The sequence below is a fragment of the Plectropomus leopardus genome, chromosome 9 (genome assembly GCF_026936395.1).
Source record: "Plectropomus leopardus strain MGB_pleo_1.0 chromosome 9, ASM2693639v1, whole genome shotgun sequence".
Lineage (NCBI taxonomy): Eukaryota > Metazoa > Chordata > Actinopteri > Perciformes > Serranidae > Plectropomus > Plectropomus leopardus.
This window is the reverse complement of record NC_142184.1, coordinates 10245699-10264859: the sequence shown is the minus strand read 5'-3', so window position 1 is coordinate 10264859 and position 19161 is coordinate 10245699. Positions and strand designations below refer to the sequence as shown.

General features: G+C 39.5%; 1 protein-coding gene across 3 annotated transcripts in view; it reads right to left on the bottom strand.

Moving 5' to 3' along the window:
- The window catches only part of LOC121947348 (chemokine-like protein TAFA-1), a 31655-nt gene extending 18263 nt beyond the window's left edge, over positions 1 to 13392 (bottom strand). Inside the window, exons 1-2 of one of the 3 annotated variants that reach the window (XM_088081461.1) lie at positions 12902 to 13392; positions 11502 to 11646 (exon numbers count right to left, since the gene is read on the bottom strand). In XM_088081461.1, the coding sequence (XP_087937587.1) occupies positions 11502 to 11643 (142 nt within the window). In that variant the 5' untranslated portion in view covers positions 11644 to 11646; positions 12902 to 13392. The remainder of the gene's footprint in view (positions 1 to 11501; positions 11647 to 12901) is intronic. The other 2 variants (XM_088081460.1, XM_042492354.2) reach the window with 2 other exon arrangements.
- Positions 13393 to 19161: the final 5769 nt, after the last annotated feature.

Here is a 19161-nt window from a genome sequence, read left to right as displayed (position 1 = left end):
TATAAAAAATACCATGTACAAGCTTTTTTATTGTAATTTAATTTCATTTTGTGAGGCAGGACATGAAATATTTCAGTCAATCCTGCTATCATGTTGTTCATATTTGACAAAATGTCTTTTCCTACTTTCTCCCCCCCATTTTCACACATGCACACTCCAGTCACTCCAGGAAAGGTAATTGGATCTGTAGTGTAAATATGCCAGAAGACTTATGGCACACCAAGGAGATATTAGAGCAGAGAAAAAAACTGAAATCTGCAATAGAGCCTGATAAACCCAATATTAATTACTTTGCTTATTTCTCACACTACCCTCCCCCTTGGAACCAATTAGTAAGTTGAGATGCTTCTTTTCAGTTTAATGAGGTCTAAGTAACGATAATGAATTTCATATTCCTGCCAAGCATTTAAAATAGGCTAGTGGAACCACAAAGGCAATGCCATATGAAATGATCTCTCAAGCATAATTCCCATTCTGCAAGAAGTATTTCTTTCATTGAGAAAATCAGAAATGAGGAAATTAGGTCCCATTTCCACCATCACAAATACAGAGGATGAATTAATAGAAGTAGTTTTTCTTCACGCTGATTCCATTTGGGGATGGTAGGGTATTAGTCACATGAAATTGCACAGAATTGAAAGACCCAGTTTTAACTAGATTTGAATAAACGATGTGTCTCACAAGTGGGTCACCAAATCTTCAAAATCACATCTAAATCTCGCCACGAATGGCCAGCAGTGAAGTGACAAAAACCCTGTTCGTCGTCTAAAGAGCAGGGAGAGCCTGAGGACTGCCACACCTTGAAAATCCTCCACAAAGGAATAAAAGGACAAAAACACCCTGTGACAAACTTGTTACATCCCTCTGTATAATGTGGGTTAACAGGAAAAGCAGGCAGCAGGGTTGTCTTTTACCTTGGCGGGGAGCATATTTGCTCCTCTGAACACATAAGACAAGAAGGTCTGAACTCCCTGATATAATATTTACAAACCGTGGGGACACAAAGCTATCATTAGGGAGAATGTTGAATTAAAGAGGAGCAGTGCTCACACATGAACCCACAAAGGCTTGTGCAGCCACTGACATCAGCAATTACTGTGAAGTGCGGCGATGGTGGGATCTTTTCCATTGTGAGGGCTTGTTTTCATTCTCTGGCATGAGAACAAAAGATAGAGGAGGTTGGATTGATTTTATTTTTTGTTATGTTATTAATCAAGAGAAATTTTGAAGTGCTGTTATTGCGTCGGGCACATTTAATTTAGTCTGTTATCTTGTAACTCAGTGGGTTGAAGGGTGTGACTCCAGAAAGGACAACCCATGACTGAAAATGTACTGAATCCATATGTGTTGCTGTAAAGTGTTTCAGATGTGTGGTGGTCACCTTCTTAAATGCACAAAATGTTCATTTTTCTGCCCTGATTCTGAAAAAAGACAATATTCCAACCAAGCTGTTTACATTGTCAAAGAAAATGAATATCCCACTAATATTCACGTTTACATGCAGCTGTGCGTACCACAATTAATGTGCCTTATGCTGTTTATCAAACCAACATATGGAGAAGTGGAACAGCTGTCACTTGTGCCAGGATTTTTCAAAGTTTGGTTTTGGACTTGTTGGACCGTGCAAACACAGCCTCCCTCTTTCATTCCTTCAACCACCTTTTTTGAAAAAGTAGCTGTTGCAATATTTGTGCAAATCTAAAAAAAACATGTTATCGTAGTCTTTCATGATGTGTAAAAGTAGGTGTGTTTCTCCATCAGACCAGAAATGTGGGGTTTTCTTTTGGAGATGCATCTCTACCCCACTGCCTTACAAAGGATTGGTGAGTTGGTTTGTGCACAGTGCATCCGTGGCAACACAGAGCTGACAGTAAACAGGCAAGAGGCTGTCTGCCGCAAATTGCGATAAATGCCCCAATTTGAGACATACAGTATATTCTAAATGTGCTGTATACATGTCAAAACCATGCACCTAAAACATCAATAATACTGGCATATCCCACATGGCTTAATTAGTAAATGTTTCTGTCAGAATAAAAGCTACTTCAGAATATCCAAACAGAATATGCTGTTCACACAACCCATATTAAATCAGATATTGCCATTTTCAGAATAATAGTGGGATAGTGGTGTGCATGTTAATGTACCCACATTTTACTGAAAGCACCAAACCAAATTCCTATTCCTAATCCTGCATTAAAAAAAAAAACCCTTTTTGAAAATAAATGATTGTTCTTTCAGTGATACCAAACTGCAACCTCCAGGGAGTTGCAGTTCCTCAAATGGCCACTCGAGGCCAGCTACAAAGTAAATCCCTATTAGACACTCATGTTAAAATGCCCCACAGTACAGCAGAAACAGGTAACAAAAAAAACAGTTTTGGTTTCTCTAGCAAATATACTCTTTCATGACAACTGTATTAACTTTTAGAATTCACCCATTTAAATGTTATTAGAGCTTAAAGTTATGCAGATTAAAGTGTGTGGCTGCTTTGAGTGACAGGTGGGGGCCGTCTGCTGGCAAATTGTTACCACAGCGATAATATTGTGTATCTAACATAACTATGTTGTAACCTTAGATTCACAAAGCATTGGCTTAGCTGTACAGTTGCTATTTCAATGTATTTTCAGCTCATGAAAGTTAATTGTAACATTTTTGGTCACTTAATGAAATTTTGCTTAATTTGTGTTTTTACATGACACCGTCTGAGGAGATGTTGAGTTTTCACATATAGTACATTGTATTTTAATGGTTTTAGGCCTGTTTCTGGCAAAAATTAACATTAGCATGAGCATTACCTCAGTTAACCATAGACAGGGCTTCCACTTCCTGCAATCTAAGCCCCCAGGAAGTACGCCAGTGGTCAAACATAGTGGTCAAAAGTGAAATTACACTGTCCGGGTCGGTCACGTGATGTCCACTGACCCAGAAAGACTTTCCCCATTGACTTACATGGGGAAAAAGACGTCTGTAAATAATTTTTTTTGAGCGTCAAAACCCCCGCAAAATGACTCATTCACTATTTAGATTTAAGCCATCCAGTTCAATTGTCTCATTAATTATCACAATTATCACTTGTAAAGTCTTAAAAGCTTAAATCTTTTAAACCACAAGCAGAGTGCTAAAGTGGAAGTCAGTTGCTCCACCAGCAGAAGTTACCAACTCAGACACACTCGACCACCACAAGTCTCTAGTGCGTATGCCTTATGGGCCAGTTTTATACCTGGAAAAAGAGCCTTTTTTGCTTCATGTGCCAATGAGGCCCCGCCTCAAAGGGTGTATCTAGATTCTTAATACATCCATGCTGCACTTTGCAAGTTTCCTAGGATGGTGAAGGCTTGATCAGCCCTACACTGCTTTAGTCTGCATCTGATTGACCTCCCCTGACATTCTTACCCTACCTCTATCCAATCTCACTCCTCTTACCTAAACCTAACCAGTCATACCAAGGTAGGGAACGAGTACTAGCCAATCAGAGAGAGATTAGAGGGGAGTCGTCCCTTCACTATTCCTAAGAAATGAATATTTGCCCACCATCTTGCCTAAATATGGTCACTTCTGGCTCCACAGTTTCAAGGCGACTGCCAAAATGCCAAATTTGAGTCTTCAAAGCTGGAGTCCACAAACCATTGAGTGACAACATGATGGCTACATCCATGATTTTTATGTAGTCAGTGATTAACACTTATTGAGTTTGTGCTTCGGCAAACAACATTTTCTTTGAATGCCCCCTGGCTTTTTGGAAAATACGGCAACAGAGAAAGCATTGGGCATAAAAGCCTCTGCATGCTTGTAACTCCCCTGCCATGCTGTATGGCTTAAGCATACACAAAGCTTTAGTATCATGGGTGCAAAATGATGTGAAACGACTGAAAAGACAAGCAAAAAGACTAAACATAGGTGCCAAAAGATGACAAAGTGGGGAAAATTACTACAAAGAGTGTCCTGCAGAAGACATTTTTCAATTCTGTGTCCAGGGCCTCATTGTCTAATAATCTGTCTTTGGCTATGAGTTATTTAGAGTTACAAATAGCAGCTATTATAAATATTTCACAGCAGCAGCAGCAACTTCTATTTGGCATTCATTTATTTCAATGAATACACAATGTAACTATTAATAATGTACAGTTTCATTGCCCAGAACCAGGAAATTAAATGCAAGTCTTAACATATTTTTGACTAAATTTACAAATGTAAAACTTTGCCCTGGCCTGACCCCCAACATCTAAAAGTTTTTAAAACTCCTGGTCAAAAGCAGAGGCACGATTAACAGTCATGAAAGTTTAACGCTAATTACAGCTAACATCATCATTACACATTTATCAATGTGAAAAATTAATGTAATACATAAACTCTGTTAAGAAGCCTCTAATTTATTTTCAGCTACAGATAGTTCTAAATGTTCTGCAGGCACAATAAGTTTCCAGAACATTGTTTAATATGAGCAAAGTCACTTATTTGTTTTGCTGTTTGCACACACACACACACACACACACACACACACACACACACACACAAAAAGGAATGGTATCTGTAATAGCTGAGCTTTGTTTTGGACTATTTTTGGATTAAAGCAAACTGAACACTTTTATCAGGACTCAGGGTTTCAGAGTCAACTATCCTTCAGCTATGTCAGCTGTCACAACAACATATTTAGAAAACTGCTGCTAACTACCAAACAAAACAAGGGTCTTAAAATCTTGTTAATGACCCCAAGAGGATGCTCTGCTTCTTTTACCCAACGGAGCAAAGTGGTTTGGAACGACTAATAATCCCATTCTGAGGCACAATGTGTTCTGCAGTTATTAAAAAGCAAACGTCTCTTAACTACAAGCCTCCTTTTATGTGCAGTCATGATTATTTTTTTTGGCTAGAGGCTGCAATCCATGGTAGCAGTTCACTAACATAAATGTACTTTTTAATTTGGGTTGTAGCAGTATATTCCTCATTAGCTGTTTGGAACAGGACATTTGGTTTAGTACACAAAGTGTTTCATTCCCCCTATGCTGTGATCCAAATAATCACAGACTTAGTAGTTTAATACACCCTACTTACAGTTTACATTTTATAAATTGCATAACAATTATTAAAAAGTCTGAGTCTTACAAAAGAAAAGTTGAAAGTATGTCAGCGTTTGACCAGACAGCTCATGTACAGCTGTTTATTTCTTCATTTCTTCACCCTGAAAGCCATACCTGAGGTCAGTGTTACACTGTCTAACTGATTCATTTTATTCAGTTAAGCTCTTTAGTCCCTGCTGTTTCTCAAACTATTTGTCTCTAATAATTCTTTTGCTTCAGATTGCTGAAGTTGTTGAAAGTACTTTTTAGTAGCTGTGCTGACAGAAAATCTGTTTTAATGGCCATTCACCACTTTGATCCAGTCTAACTATTGGATGGATTGCCATGAAATTTTGGAAAGGCAGTCATGGTGCCTGCAGGATGAAGCCTAATGATTTTTGTGATCCCTTGACCTTTATTACCCCCGTGCCGGTGACAGCCATGGCCAGAGGCTTTATGCTTTTGGGTTTTGTGTCCATAAATTTTTTGTGAATGCAATATCTCAAGGACGCCATTAAGGGGTTTTCTTCAAATTTGGCACAAATGGACTGGACTCAAAAGATGACATTATTAAAATTTGGTTGTCAAAGGTCACTGTGAACTCACAAAACAAGTTTTTGGCCATAACTCAAAAAATCATATGCCAATTATGACAAAATGTCACACAAATATCTAATAGGACAAAATAATGAAGTAATGACATTTTATATCCAAAAGGTCAATGGTCAACTTCACGTGACCTCATAATGTTCTGCAAAAACACTTCTGTCCATCACTCAACGTCATAACATAGGGGAGACATTTGGTCAGATACTGAACCAGTAGCACTAATTTTGGGTGTCCACCCTGAAACTGTGCTGATTGTATAGATCTTCTGTGCTGCCAGTTTGTAGATGTGTGTGAAGAATCCATGTTTTAGAATTTGTAGCTTCTTTGAAGCAACATCTGTATTTGAAGCATGGTTAGCTGTCAGTCTGATGAGTCTTGATGGACATGGATGTAAACTGTACCTTGACTGGTTTGTGGAAGCATACAACCACAAGGTGCTACTTCTAGTTCCTCTGGTGCCACCGTGAGATTGACATTTGTGGATTTCAGTTAAGCATCTCAACCTTTGGATTGATTGCTGTGAAATCTGATGTAAACGTTCCCGGCACCCTCATGATGAATGGCAACAACCTTGATGATGGCTGAATATTTCCTGTAGCGCCATCATCAGATGTCTGTCTCTTCCATGATCTACTAGCAACCTTTCCAGGGTCCATCTCTTGTCCAGTTTAAGCTGGGATCGGCCCCCCATGACCCTTAAGTACAAATGGGTATAGCTAATTGACAGGATGCACTTATGACATCAGCCTCAGCTGTACTTTGTGTTGTGCACAAGTGCAGCCTGACATTACTGTAGACTAGGGTAGGATGTTAGGTCTTTTCTTATTTGATCAAGTATGATTGCCCGCCATCTTCACTCACCCTCCTCCCAGCTTTCACATTAATACAGTTATATTTTTCTTTACACTTGTCATCATCACATCATCTATGTGACATTCGTTTAAGAAAGTACATTTTATTTATATAGCACTTCTCACAGAGAGGACTCAAGTGCTTTACAAAGGATAAAAGAAATACAAAATACAATAGAATATAGAATGCAAGATAACAATTTAAACTCAGAAAACAGAACTGCAATCAATTACAGTCATAAAAATAAAAATAGATATATAGTCACAAATGTTCTGCAAACGCCTGTCTAAACAGAAGCATTTTGAGTTGCTTCTTAAAACTGGCCACAGTGGGCGCAGCTCTTAAGTCCTGTATGTGTTTACAGTGTAGAAAAGAGACCAAAAGATCCCAAGCCCATACAAGATAGTCAACCTCTACATTGTGGCTACTATTATTTGTATTTTGGGGACAGTGTTCAGAACGACCCTCTCGCCTGCCTGTCTACTTTATCACCCATGGCAAAGCAGTTCAGAGGATGAGAGTGGTGGGTGCTGTACGCAAATGCAGATTTTGGAGGAAACAAGTGGTGCTGAGAACTGCCTTTGCAACTCTATTTGCCAAAAGCTGCTTGTGTTAAATTGAAGTCCTCTTCAGTGTTTCGGTGTAGTTGTTTTTTTATACCTGAGCCGTAACGGAGAACAAATAAACCATACTTTAGACCACCTTTCAGTGATCACACTGATCAGACAAACTGCACTTTGCGGTAAAGTGTACTCAGATCTGGGTCCATGTCCCTGATGTGAAAGCCTCCTTGGACTTGTTGTAATATATATAGTTTTATATCTTTTGCCTGATGATAATGATTACATTTGTGTGCCGAACGATAAGTCAGATCTTTTAGAAACACAATTGGAGGCTGAGTTTGACAATTCTAGTTCAGAATTAATTGACTCAATGGGAAAATAACTTTGTGCTGCTTGCAGTGTGTACAAACATGTTGCAATGACCACACGATTGTACGATTTGTGATCACTGTGCTGACTAGTTTGTGTTTTATACCTGCCAGTCATTGAGCAGTTACCTTCATGTAACACAGTTCAGTGTGTATATTGGAAAGGAAACAAATAGTCTTTATGGTAAAAAAATAAATGTGGGAGTCACTGCTGTTAACAAAGCGTTCTGAGAGTTTTACAAGCAACGTTATTTTAATTTGTAGCTCAATTTGTGTTTAACAAATAATGAGTCTCTAAAGACCCAACATATGTAGGAATGCTTGAAAAAAACATAGCACTCTGATATTTAAAATGAAAAGAAATGTTATTCTTCCCAGTGTACCACATATAACCGTGACCTCAACACTGCGACACGTATCGAGCCGTGAACTTTGTCTGCTGTTAACACCCTTTTTATTAATGCTTGGGGATTCTGGCTAAGACAAGAAACAGCTGGTGTAGTCTTAAGAGAGAAAGCTGGCTAATTAATTAAGCTGTGGGCCAAAGAAATTCATTTTGCATATAAGCGTTGTGACCACAAACCATAGCCCCTGCACAGAATTGGCTGAAAGACTTCAATTAAACATGCTGTTTAAACAAATATCCACAAGCTTAGAGGAGCTCTCTCTTATGAATTATTCATAGCCGGGAAGAGAAAATAAATGGGAAATACTGAAATATGTAAAACCTATTTGTAGCTGTGAGCATACAGTAATAATTACAGCACTGATTGTTCTGAGATTCATTTACTTAAGAATATATTTTTCTTTCAGGGCTAACCAAGGAAATGACACGGATAGTTTATTTTTGGTAAAAAAAATATGATAAAACACTGGTGAAGTAATCAAGCTTTGCCTTTCCTTTCGACTAAAGCAAAGCCACTTTTAAGGGAGGAAGTTTCTGGTGTTTTACAGACCGGTCAGAGGTCCTTTAGACGTCACAGTGGCATGTGTAACAACATCAGGACAAAATGGGTTTGCTGAGCTCCAGATGTGGAGAGGCCTCAGGCAGAGGCTGCACGCCACTTCCCATTGGCGCTGCAGCGGAGCAGGGATGACACTAGCGAGAGCATTGTTGAGAGGAGGTCTAGGCTAGGGGCGGAGGAAGATGTATGTCAAAATAATGTGCCTGCAGGATGCATTATATAAGGCTATTAAATTGTCAGTGTCTAAAACAGTGCATAGAGGATACAACCTTTGTTTGTGACAGCCGAAAATCCATTTTTCATGTTTGTTTCATTGTGAGCTTTAGCAGCGAGTGGTTTCTTTTGTTGGAGCGCACTGAAAAAAAAAAAGCCCAGATCCTCTACTTGTCATTAAAGCTCCTGAAGGGGAGACATGAGGGATTTAAATGGTATTTTTGCTCTGGAAAGAAATGAAACTATAAGAGCTCTAGAAGAAAACTGGTATTAAAGTTGCTTAAAAATTGCATCCATGTTTTTAAAGAAGGAACAGCAGGGTCGAGGAGGGAGAGTGACCACAGCTGCTCTAAAGGACTATCACAGTAGCTAACAGTGTGAGGCGAGAGGAAGACAGTGAAATGGATATTGCACAGCGTAAAGTATTTATGACTTAAGTCTGAATAAATTATAGTATACAGTGGATACTTACAAGTGAGTTACTTCTGCTTGTATCCCCTGTTCTGCTGCTCTGAATAACTTGCCTCGTTATGCTCGCTACACATTTTACAGCAACCGCTAGGTAAGAGATTATCTGCACAGTGTTGAGAATTGATGCCCTTTCAGTTATGAACAGGTTGACCCCGCAAAGCCGCTTGGCCGTGGGAGGAAGTTCACGAGGGAGCAAGGCCACCTCAGGCGGCCGCTATCTACTTTTTGTCTCCGTTATCACCTGCATGTGATGCACTGCATCGCCAATGGTGCAATTTCCTCCACAAGAAAAAGACTGCTGCTCAACACAGTCAATGCACCTTTGTTGTCTCTGCAGTGAGCAAATATTACATACAAGATCTAAGCTGTTACTCCTGAAGTGATTTGTAACACCTGCATAGCATACTTTCAGGATTAAGTTTGAAAATCGATGCAAGTGGGAGGGTTATTTTTTTGTGAAGTGAGTTTCCGCTGAGGACAGTCCTCATTTTGAGGTTTCCTCTGAACATATTTAAGGGTCGAGAAACCCATGACCCCAAAAGCAACATCTCTGCCCAGCACTTTGCGGATGCACGACAAATACAATCTGTTCTCTTTTGTGCACAGTTCACGCTCTTTGCACCAAATAAATACAGCACCTTATGAATCATACCGCAGAGAGCAACACAGCCTGCACCAGGAAGGCAGAGAACAGCCGTAAGCATATCTGAGAGAGTGGCAGGCAGCAATCTGTAAGTAGAGCTGTAGGGTGGAAAGCGGGCTGCCTTGTCCGAATCACTGAGCATACACAAGCAGCTACTCAAGGGTCATCCAGCTAATGGACTTCTGGACACACGCTCTTTGCAATGAGGCTGTCAATATCATGGCGCATGGGTGGAATAGATGCTTACATGCTGTGAAAGAAATTATCACTGAGAACTGGAGTGAGCAACATAAAGCAGCTGATAAATCTGTAATCCTCCTGTCTTGTGTGCCTTTTTCACGCTACAGGTGTTTTTATTCATCATTTCTCTGGAGTTTGTGTGTCTGAGCATCAGGTCACACTTTAGCAAATTCACCACATGTGATTGACTTGGTTTTTCCAAGCTACGTCCCCCCCAAATAGATCTAAATTTCTATTGGCAAGGACACAACTGATCCCTCGGCCTCTGTAATCTCGATTTCCGCCGGTAATACCAGTCACCGTGAACTTGTGGCATTTGGCTGCCTTTAATGATTGGCCCAATGGTCTGCAACCAATGGCCTTCTTGCCACCAATTCATGACCCGTCAACCCCAATCCTCCCACCAATCCAACAGGCACACAGCACACGGCACAGAACAAATGTCCCAGTGTCAGAATCAATCCAGACAGGCTTCCCATCCTCCTCTCATAAAACTGGCATCTCATTTATCCAGGAGTGAGGACTAGCCATACTATGGTAAATGGAATGACAGGGCATTTACACTTTTAGAGGCAGAGGGTCCTGAAGGATTCAAATTGTCCGCTTTGAACTCGTTTCCTCCAAAGAGGTACCTCAATGCACATTTGAAATATTAATTCCGTTTCCCTTTTGTTGACTTGAGCACATTTTCTAGAAGATATCCTATTTGTGAGTGTTTCTTTCTTTTTTTTTTTAAACATTTTTCCTCCTCCAATATATGTGCAGACGTGAGTAATGAAATGAAGGTGTTGGAACAGGAAGTCTTCTGACTCACAATATTGAGAGTATTGAAAAGACCCCTTGCTGATATGCTTGAGGTGCACCGGGCGAATAGAGGAAATAACAGACACCAAGGACCTGCACGCTCATGCAGCTACTTCTCCCTTTGAAGTTCTGACAGCATTCGACTTCCTCTCCTCCGCCGAATCCTGAGATCATAATTATTTACCATAACCACGGCGCACATCCGCCTGATGAAAAACAAAAGTTCGAACCGCAATGTTTCGGTCATATCCTATTCAGTGCAATTTCACAGGAACCACAATCGCACAGATCAAATTGAGAGGGAGCAGTGTAGCATGAATATCAACTGTAATAGCTCAAGACAGAAAGCGCAAAGGCAGTCATTGTCTATCTTTGTGATCTTCAGCACAGAAACTCTCATGCTATCAAGGCCAAATCTTAATGAAAAAAAAGCCCTTGTACATTGTTCCTGCTAAATAATTGGTTGTTAGTCCAAGCTTTACTGATACTATAACAATGAATGTAACAGCTTCGTGAAATCAAGATGGAAATATGAACCCAGAGCGAAATAAAAGTTATTTTCCAACCTTGTGACAATCTAATTAAACACATGAGCAACCACACCCAGGATGCAACAAAACACTGCTAAAGGGGTGACGGAAAGAACAGTTGCTTCTCATTGTGATGCTTTTGAGAGATTTTTAGCACCCAGAGCATGGCAGAGGAGGACTCACCGATCATGTGGATGGTGGTTCGTCCAGGCCTCGTCCCATGATGCTGCTGGATGGTGTCGTAGAAAGTGGCCTGACACAGCTGAATGGCAGTCACGCTGACCCAGAGGCACAGGCAGAGCAGCCAGGACATGACAGGACACATCTGCTAAGGACCGGCAGAGGTGGAGTCAAAGCAGAATACATCATGTTCTCAACCTATGACCTTAAACCCCCCCTCCTCTCCCCAACACACTTCCAGAGTCATGAGCAAAATAATTTAATAAATACAAATAAAAAATAATTTTTGTAAAAGCACCCTGGTCTATAATTGGCCTTAACGCTCCTCAGCGGAGTCTTTTAGTCATCGGAATTTATCATTAGCATGATTATATAAGTATGACTTCTTCACTGTTTCGTCTTCCTAGTTTGCCCTGTCTTGTCCCTGAGCCACAACGCTGCAAATGTGGAGTGATCCCTGGGGAGTTTTTCCCATGCAGCAGAGATTTCCCCTGACAGGCTGACTCCCTTCAACTCCTGAGCTGTGCTCCTGCCTCAAAACCTAAATCAAACTTAAAGAAAGATAAGATTTTTTTTTTTCGAAGCATCTGGCTGCCGAGGCTTTTCTGTATCTGTCAGAATAATGTGACAGTGACACAGCAGTAATAGGAATCAAAAGCCTTGTAATGTTTCACCATGCTGTTATAGATAAGGAGAGAAAAAAAAGAAAAGAAATAGAACAACAGCGAGGAATGCTCCTGGTCATAGGAGAAGGGTGGCTGTGGAGGAAATCTATGAAGGAGAAAATGCAAAATGTTTCAGCCCTGGAAACAGTTTTATTCACAGCAGCAAACTGCCAACAAGCATTAGATTATTAACCTTCTTTTTAAATGCAATAATTCATATTGAAGACTAGGAGTAACATTTATGAGATATGTTCTCCAGGACACTTCTCCAACATGATATTGAATTTTTTCAAGCACACAAAACTTTTATAGAACAGCAGGAAGAAAAAATGCATTGCATCGATTTGTGCTATTAAGGTCATAACAGAAGTGCATTCTCTGGATTCTGCCAGTGATATTTAGAGTGCAGAATACTTTTCATGCTTTTCACTCTCATTGTGATTCTCAGCTTCCAAAGTAGCAATAAAAACGTTTAGAAAACGGCACACACATGTTTAATTCAATTAAATTCTCAGTATAATCGACACTAAATCATATCATGGAATAAGATAAAATAAAAATGCTTTTTGTTTATGTCAACAGTATGCTAGAGAATATAATTATGTTTGCAGATTTCATATTCAAATCCAAACAGATTTTTACGGTACATGTATGATTTGCCAGTTTTATGCAAAAATCTAAATCTCTTGACAATGACATGATTTATTTTTGCCCAGAGGAGAAAGAAGGAAATCTTACCTGAGAAACCCAACAAAGAGTATAAATATCTCAAAAGAATGACATAAATCCATCCATAATGCCGCTCATGTTGATCCCATCCAATAACTCTGAATATAGCTCGAGGAGGGAACTCCACTGACTCTGCCTCCCTGCTCCACACTTTGATAGCAACAGTCCAGTGATTCAGAAATGACCGTCAAGCCGAAGTCAGGAAATAGATTTACAGCTCTTTCAATTCCACCTTTGAAATATCACTGCTTCCCCTTGAGGAGCTGCTCCCACTGACACTGAATTCATTTGCCCCTTCGCATTTATAGGCACGTGCGGAGTGCTCCTTAATTAACTGTAGTGGAATCTCTTCTTTCACCGTCTGCATCCTTCCAGTGAGAGGCAGCCTCTGAGCAGCGGCTTTTGCTGAGTCCCCCCTCAGCGAGCACTAAGAAACAAATGTTCCCGTGCAGCCTGGCTGTGTGTAAAGACTGTATCACATGTCTTAAAGCCAGACTGCCTCTGGATTAGATGGCATGGTGGGACTCCACCTGATCATATGCTTCTGACAAATGCAAATCAGAGAAACCGGCACCACTCACGTCGCTGTGACCACATGATTAACAATTATTTACATTTAGAAAGGATTTCTTTTTCACCTGAGGGAAATTTCTTTTATTCCTTTTTTTTTTTGTTGTTGTCAGTTTTTACTCTCCCCTATATAAAGAACATGCTTAATCGCTTTTAAGTGATTTAAAGTTATTTCAAGAAACTCAGTGAGAGATCCAACGTGTCCAGATTTGAGGATGTGAGGAGGGAAAAAATAAACCCTCGATCCTTAGCTTACCTTTGTGTTGTCAGAGGAAGGTGCAAAGAAGGAGATTATGAGCACATGTTTTAACAAGCTGAGCAGAAAAGAAAATTGAAAGCGGATTGTGATGAGAAATAATAATGTCCATTCAGCTGAAGGTAATCTTCACCTACAGTGGGGGAGTTCTTCAGTGCATGATGGAGACGTAATGGTGATCGGAGCACAGAAGGGGAGGCGAGTGCTGTTATTTGGGAGTAAATCAGCCCAGATCTGTATGTGTGGTTAACAGCTCGATCCTCCCCGTGCCTCGCCACCTTCACTACATGGTGAGCTCTACTTTTGCATTGTGTCTGGATTTTTTATCACTGGCATGCAGAACATGCCCAAGGCCTGCAGCTCACACTGCCATCTCTACGGCATAAAGACTTCACATTTTATTTTGATGCTTGCTCAGGAAGACAGGGTGCATTCCCAGTTCAGGAAGGAGTGAAGAATACCCAGAGTGAGAGGAACAGCTAGAAACTGCTTGAGATGTAGGCACACTACAACACAGCATTAATGTCTGAGGCTTTGGCAGAGTCAACTGTGTGCAGAGGGGATTTGGGACATATAGGAGGAAGCCAAATAGCATAAATTGCTGAGTTGTTCTAAGCAGAACAATGGTTTCTGAAGATGGGGCGGTCATTAATTGTTCATAGAGATTTCCCCGTGTTGACACTGTGCTTTGACTCACGAGGAGTGAACTTTATTCGAGCCATCTGTTTCACAAGGAGTTTGTTCAGAGATGTGTAGAGTTCTTGGAGCACATCGGAGGTCATGTATCTGGAACACAGTTAACAATATAATTGATCCTTATTCCTACGAGACACACAGACAGATATCCAGATCACTTGAAAAGAAGAGTTAATATGGTCATACTTAAAGATGTGGAACAGGGAATGTGATATCACAGAATCACTGATATTGATACTGATATCAATTCTTTTTTAAAGCAGGAGACTAATATGCGATCAGCAAATAGCGCTGTGTTTAGGTACTCAATACCTTAAAGCATCGATACTTAACTTAAGGCCCTCGGGAGAAATATGGCCCTTGATAGGGTGCCCGACGGCTCCCCAACCAATTTTTATTTCACAATAAAAATAAAGTGGTTCACGGTGGGAACTGTTTTTGTGCATTAGTAAACGTAAGGTATCAGAGTGCATATTAAATGCTAGCAACATACAATCCTTGAAATGTCCTGAAATCCGAGCAATACCCTAAAATCTTATAAATATCCTAAAATCCTAGAGACGTCAGAAAATCTCAGAAGTGATGTGAAATCCTAGAAATGTTCTAAAAGATGTCCTAAAAACCTAGAAACACCCTAAAAGCTGGGAAATGTCCTAAAATCCTAAAACATCCTAAAGTCCTAGAACTTACCTAAAATCCCAGATATGTCCTATAGTCCTAAAAACATGTATGGGGCTACTATGTTGGCCCCTGGCCTCCTGTCATTTTGCAAATGTGGCCCCCAATCAAAGCAAGTTGAGTATCACTGCATTGAAGGTAGCAACAATAATCCATTTAACGAAGAATGGCTGATTCATGAAATTGAGTACTTGCCCAGCTTTTAAGCAATTTCATCTTAAGTCAAGCACACAGCTGTTTGGTAGCCTCTGTGGTTTGTTTACATGATGTAACAGAAGTGCATATTTGACGGATTCGGTTTTGACAGAAAGCGTCTCTGGCTTGTTGTTAGGGCACGGTATAAAATTCATATGAGGCACGCATTTCCCATAAACTGATTTTTTTTTTTTTTAATGTGTGAAGCTCACTGGCTTCACAAAAATGGCAGATGAGATGCTCATCCAGGACACTGTCAGGAAATTGTTTTTGGCATGGAAATAAAAGACCCAGACAAAAGCTCAGCAAGGCAATTTTGAATTATTCTAAAAGTATTTTGGAAGTGTGACTTAGTTTGACTATATTACAAATAATGTTTTAGGTCAATTATCAAGTAATCTGAAGTGAGGTACATTTTAAAAGTAACTGCACTGACTACAACACATAGAGTCTGTGGTGTGATGAAGTTGAACATGTTGTATTTGACAGAGTTAGCAGCTCCATGTGTTGAGAGAAGAAAGAATAAGAAAGACAAAAAGGTATTACTGATTACTGATTACTGATTACTCTGTATCACTTTAAGGATACTGGTGTTGGTACTGGTATCTTAATTATTTAAACAATACCCAACCCAATCAAGAAAGTCCTATGTCATGATATCAGTGGTGAATGCATCATTATTAATATATTTCTCAATACATTTACAAGCAGAGGCCATGCGCTAAGAAGTTCATGAGTGCAGAAGCATCAGTCCCATTGAAGGCAGTACTGACACTCAAAACATAGTATTGTATTGTAGACTTAGACTTAGTATCAGTAGTATCAGTGAGTTTTTTTTATCAACCTGCCCATCTCTAATGTGCAACAACCATTTCACCTTTATGATTGGCTAAAAGCAAGTCTCTAAAGTCCTGGGTAAACATTGTAAAGGTCTGTAATGAAGTTGGACACAATTAAACACAAAACAAATCACTCTTGACAATAACTGTAAAGGGTTTGGAACCCAGTCAAGCACAGTCAAGAGGTTACTTTGCCGCTTGTTCAAAAACAACAAGCCTTTATTGACATTTTTTTATTTTTGGACATCATGAATGTCGAGAGCCTAATGTGGCCACAGAGTCCCAGAATTCCCAAAGCTAATATTCTGTCACATACACTATGTGTTTCCATTTTAATTCAGTAATATCCACGTCCATGATAAACTTAAAGGGACAGTTCACCCCCAAACCAAATATACACAAATAATCTACAGACTTTGTTGTGAGCATTTTCATTTTCTTTCTACACCTGCAAATTGTATCACTGTGCGGAAGGAAGTGTGCATCTACTCATGGGTGAGATGCTTGTGCTCATGACAGCATGAGATGTAAAGATTAAAGGTGTCCTCCTCGGCTGAGCTGTAACGTTAGCTAGCTCAGTGGTGCTGGATGAGCTAACAATAGATACACACTTCCTCCTGCGGGATCATACAGTTGGCTGGTGAAGTTCTTTAGAAAGAAAATAGTTCCTACAAGAAACTGCTCACAACAAAGTCTGTGGATTATCTTGAGTAACTGGGTCATCATTTCTGAAATTGCTGAAATTGACATTGCAGTTTTTCAAATGTATTTTGTTGGCACTTTGAGCACCAGAAGCTGAACGCTATCTAGTTCCATTATATTAGAGAGAAGGCAGACGTCTCTACTGACAGGGAGTGAATTGTCTCTTTAAAAATGATTGCATCTGTTTGGTCTGGTCTTTAAAGGTTATGTCTGGTGTTGTAATTTTCTTATTGTAAACAAATCCAGCAAATAGAAGAAAACCAACAATATTGTAGTCTGTCTCTCAGTAATCTCTGACTTCCCTGGCTTGTCTTTGTCACACTACACCAAGTCCATAGGTTCCTACTGAAGGTTAAAATCTTTAAAAACTGGTCACAAATAATGCCTGTACATTTTATTAATGATCAACAGTTTTCTTAAACAGCTGGGCATTTCCTCCTCCTTTTCAGGAGTAAATTGTGTATTTGTTGTGGATTATTTTCAGTAGCTGGTTAATCCACATTTGGAGCCCTAGTGAGTCTTGTCTTTACATGTAATTTATTGATAATAGTAACAATATCAAATATTAACAGGCTCATCATTTACCATCAGTGGTAAAATGACCATGTAGATTAATATAATGAATACCAATACTTCATTTGCTTGCTTTATTTGCTGTTTGTTCGATCTAAAATATTTCTGTCATTGTTTCACACTCTTTACAGGAGCAGCACAAGTGAAATTTACAAAACAGATTCTCCTCTTAGATTACTGATAAGGTCGAGTGTGCTTTGCTGTTACATCCCTTAACTTTTACATCTAAAATATGTGTTAATAATTTGGATTATAGTGGCCGTTTCAACAAACCTCAGTTCCTAGACCACTTCGTCTGCAAGGTGTCGCCGTTTTGACTCGTGTTCCAGCTCTGTAAAATCCAAACACTCATGTGAGGCAGGAAAAAACTTTAATGAAGTTTATTTTGGAATGCAGAAAAAAACAGAAAAATACAGCAGGAGAAGTCCTTCCATAATCACATCTTGTCTGGTACACTACTGACGTGATGTTCTTTTCTTATCTCACATAAAATAGTACAACACGTTCCTACACGATAAAGCACGGTCAAAAACTTATTTTGATCCACATCTATGCAGACTTCTGGTCGTCTTTTAGCAGGACGTCATCCTGTCCTCAGTTGTCGTGCACACTAAACTGCCTTACTGCTCCATAGCTGTGGTATACAGCTCTCCCTGTATTCTGACAGAAATATTATAATGAGTAATACAAATATAAACATGGCTACTACTATACACTATTCAAAATATACATGAAAACTATATAAAACTGAAAAATATACAAAACTGTTATGTAAACCTAAATTTATTTTTTAATTTTTATGTATTCGTTTTGCACAGTAAAAACAAACAAACAGCAGAACAACAACACAATAGAAGTAGATTGTACAGGTGAGATACAGAAAACCTCTAGAGACTTAGAGAATCTCACCTCAAATGGATTACAAAAAAAAGGACAGAATCCTACAATAGCAAGAAATAAGCACAAGTAGACATGGGATCAGTAAAGTACAACTAGAAGGCCTGTAAATAAATAAAATCAGAATCTATATTGTATCTCATATACCAACAAAAACATTTTTACCAAGTTTATAATATGTGATCAAGTGGCTCTTACATGGACTTTTTTTCACAGATGTAATTTTCAACGACCCACAATCACTGAGCTCAATACAAAACGCAAACTTATTGTTCAGTTTCTCCTATATTGGAAAAAAATCCAAATACCCCTGAATCTACATCTATCATTCTTGCCATGCAACAAACCAATCAAAAAGATTTTTTCCTGACCTGCAGACCACCAGTTTCTGTCTGAAAAAGGTTCATGCACTGCTGATTAAATGGACTCCTCCCTGAAAGGTTCTGACGGCTGCTCTCTGAAAAGTAACCCTGAAAAAAAGAGAGACGATTTTCTGTAAGAATGTTCACGAGCGTTGTCTCCTAAATCTAAAACGGTCGGTACAGATATGGCCAGGAAGCAGACAGCCCATAAGCTCCCACAGGCTTTTGGCCTGAATGTTACATACCTACAGTGATGAGATTCTTGGGGACATATCCAAAGCATCGTGCTTCTCCGTACATCTGCAGAAAGACAGCATAAAGTCATGTATTTTACAAATAATGGCAGCAATATGGGTCTACTCTTAACGCCTGTCTGATTCCATGTCAAATTCCCTTTCCAAATGGCATGCCCACAAGATAAGGTGTTGGTTGCTACTTTATGCCGAGGGTGGCTAAGCAGAGTAAAAATGTCAATAAATCGTTGTGTTTTGCTCAGGGTGG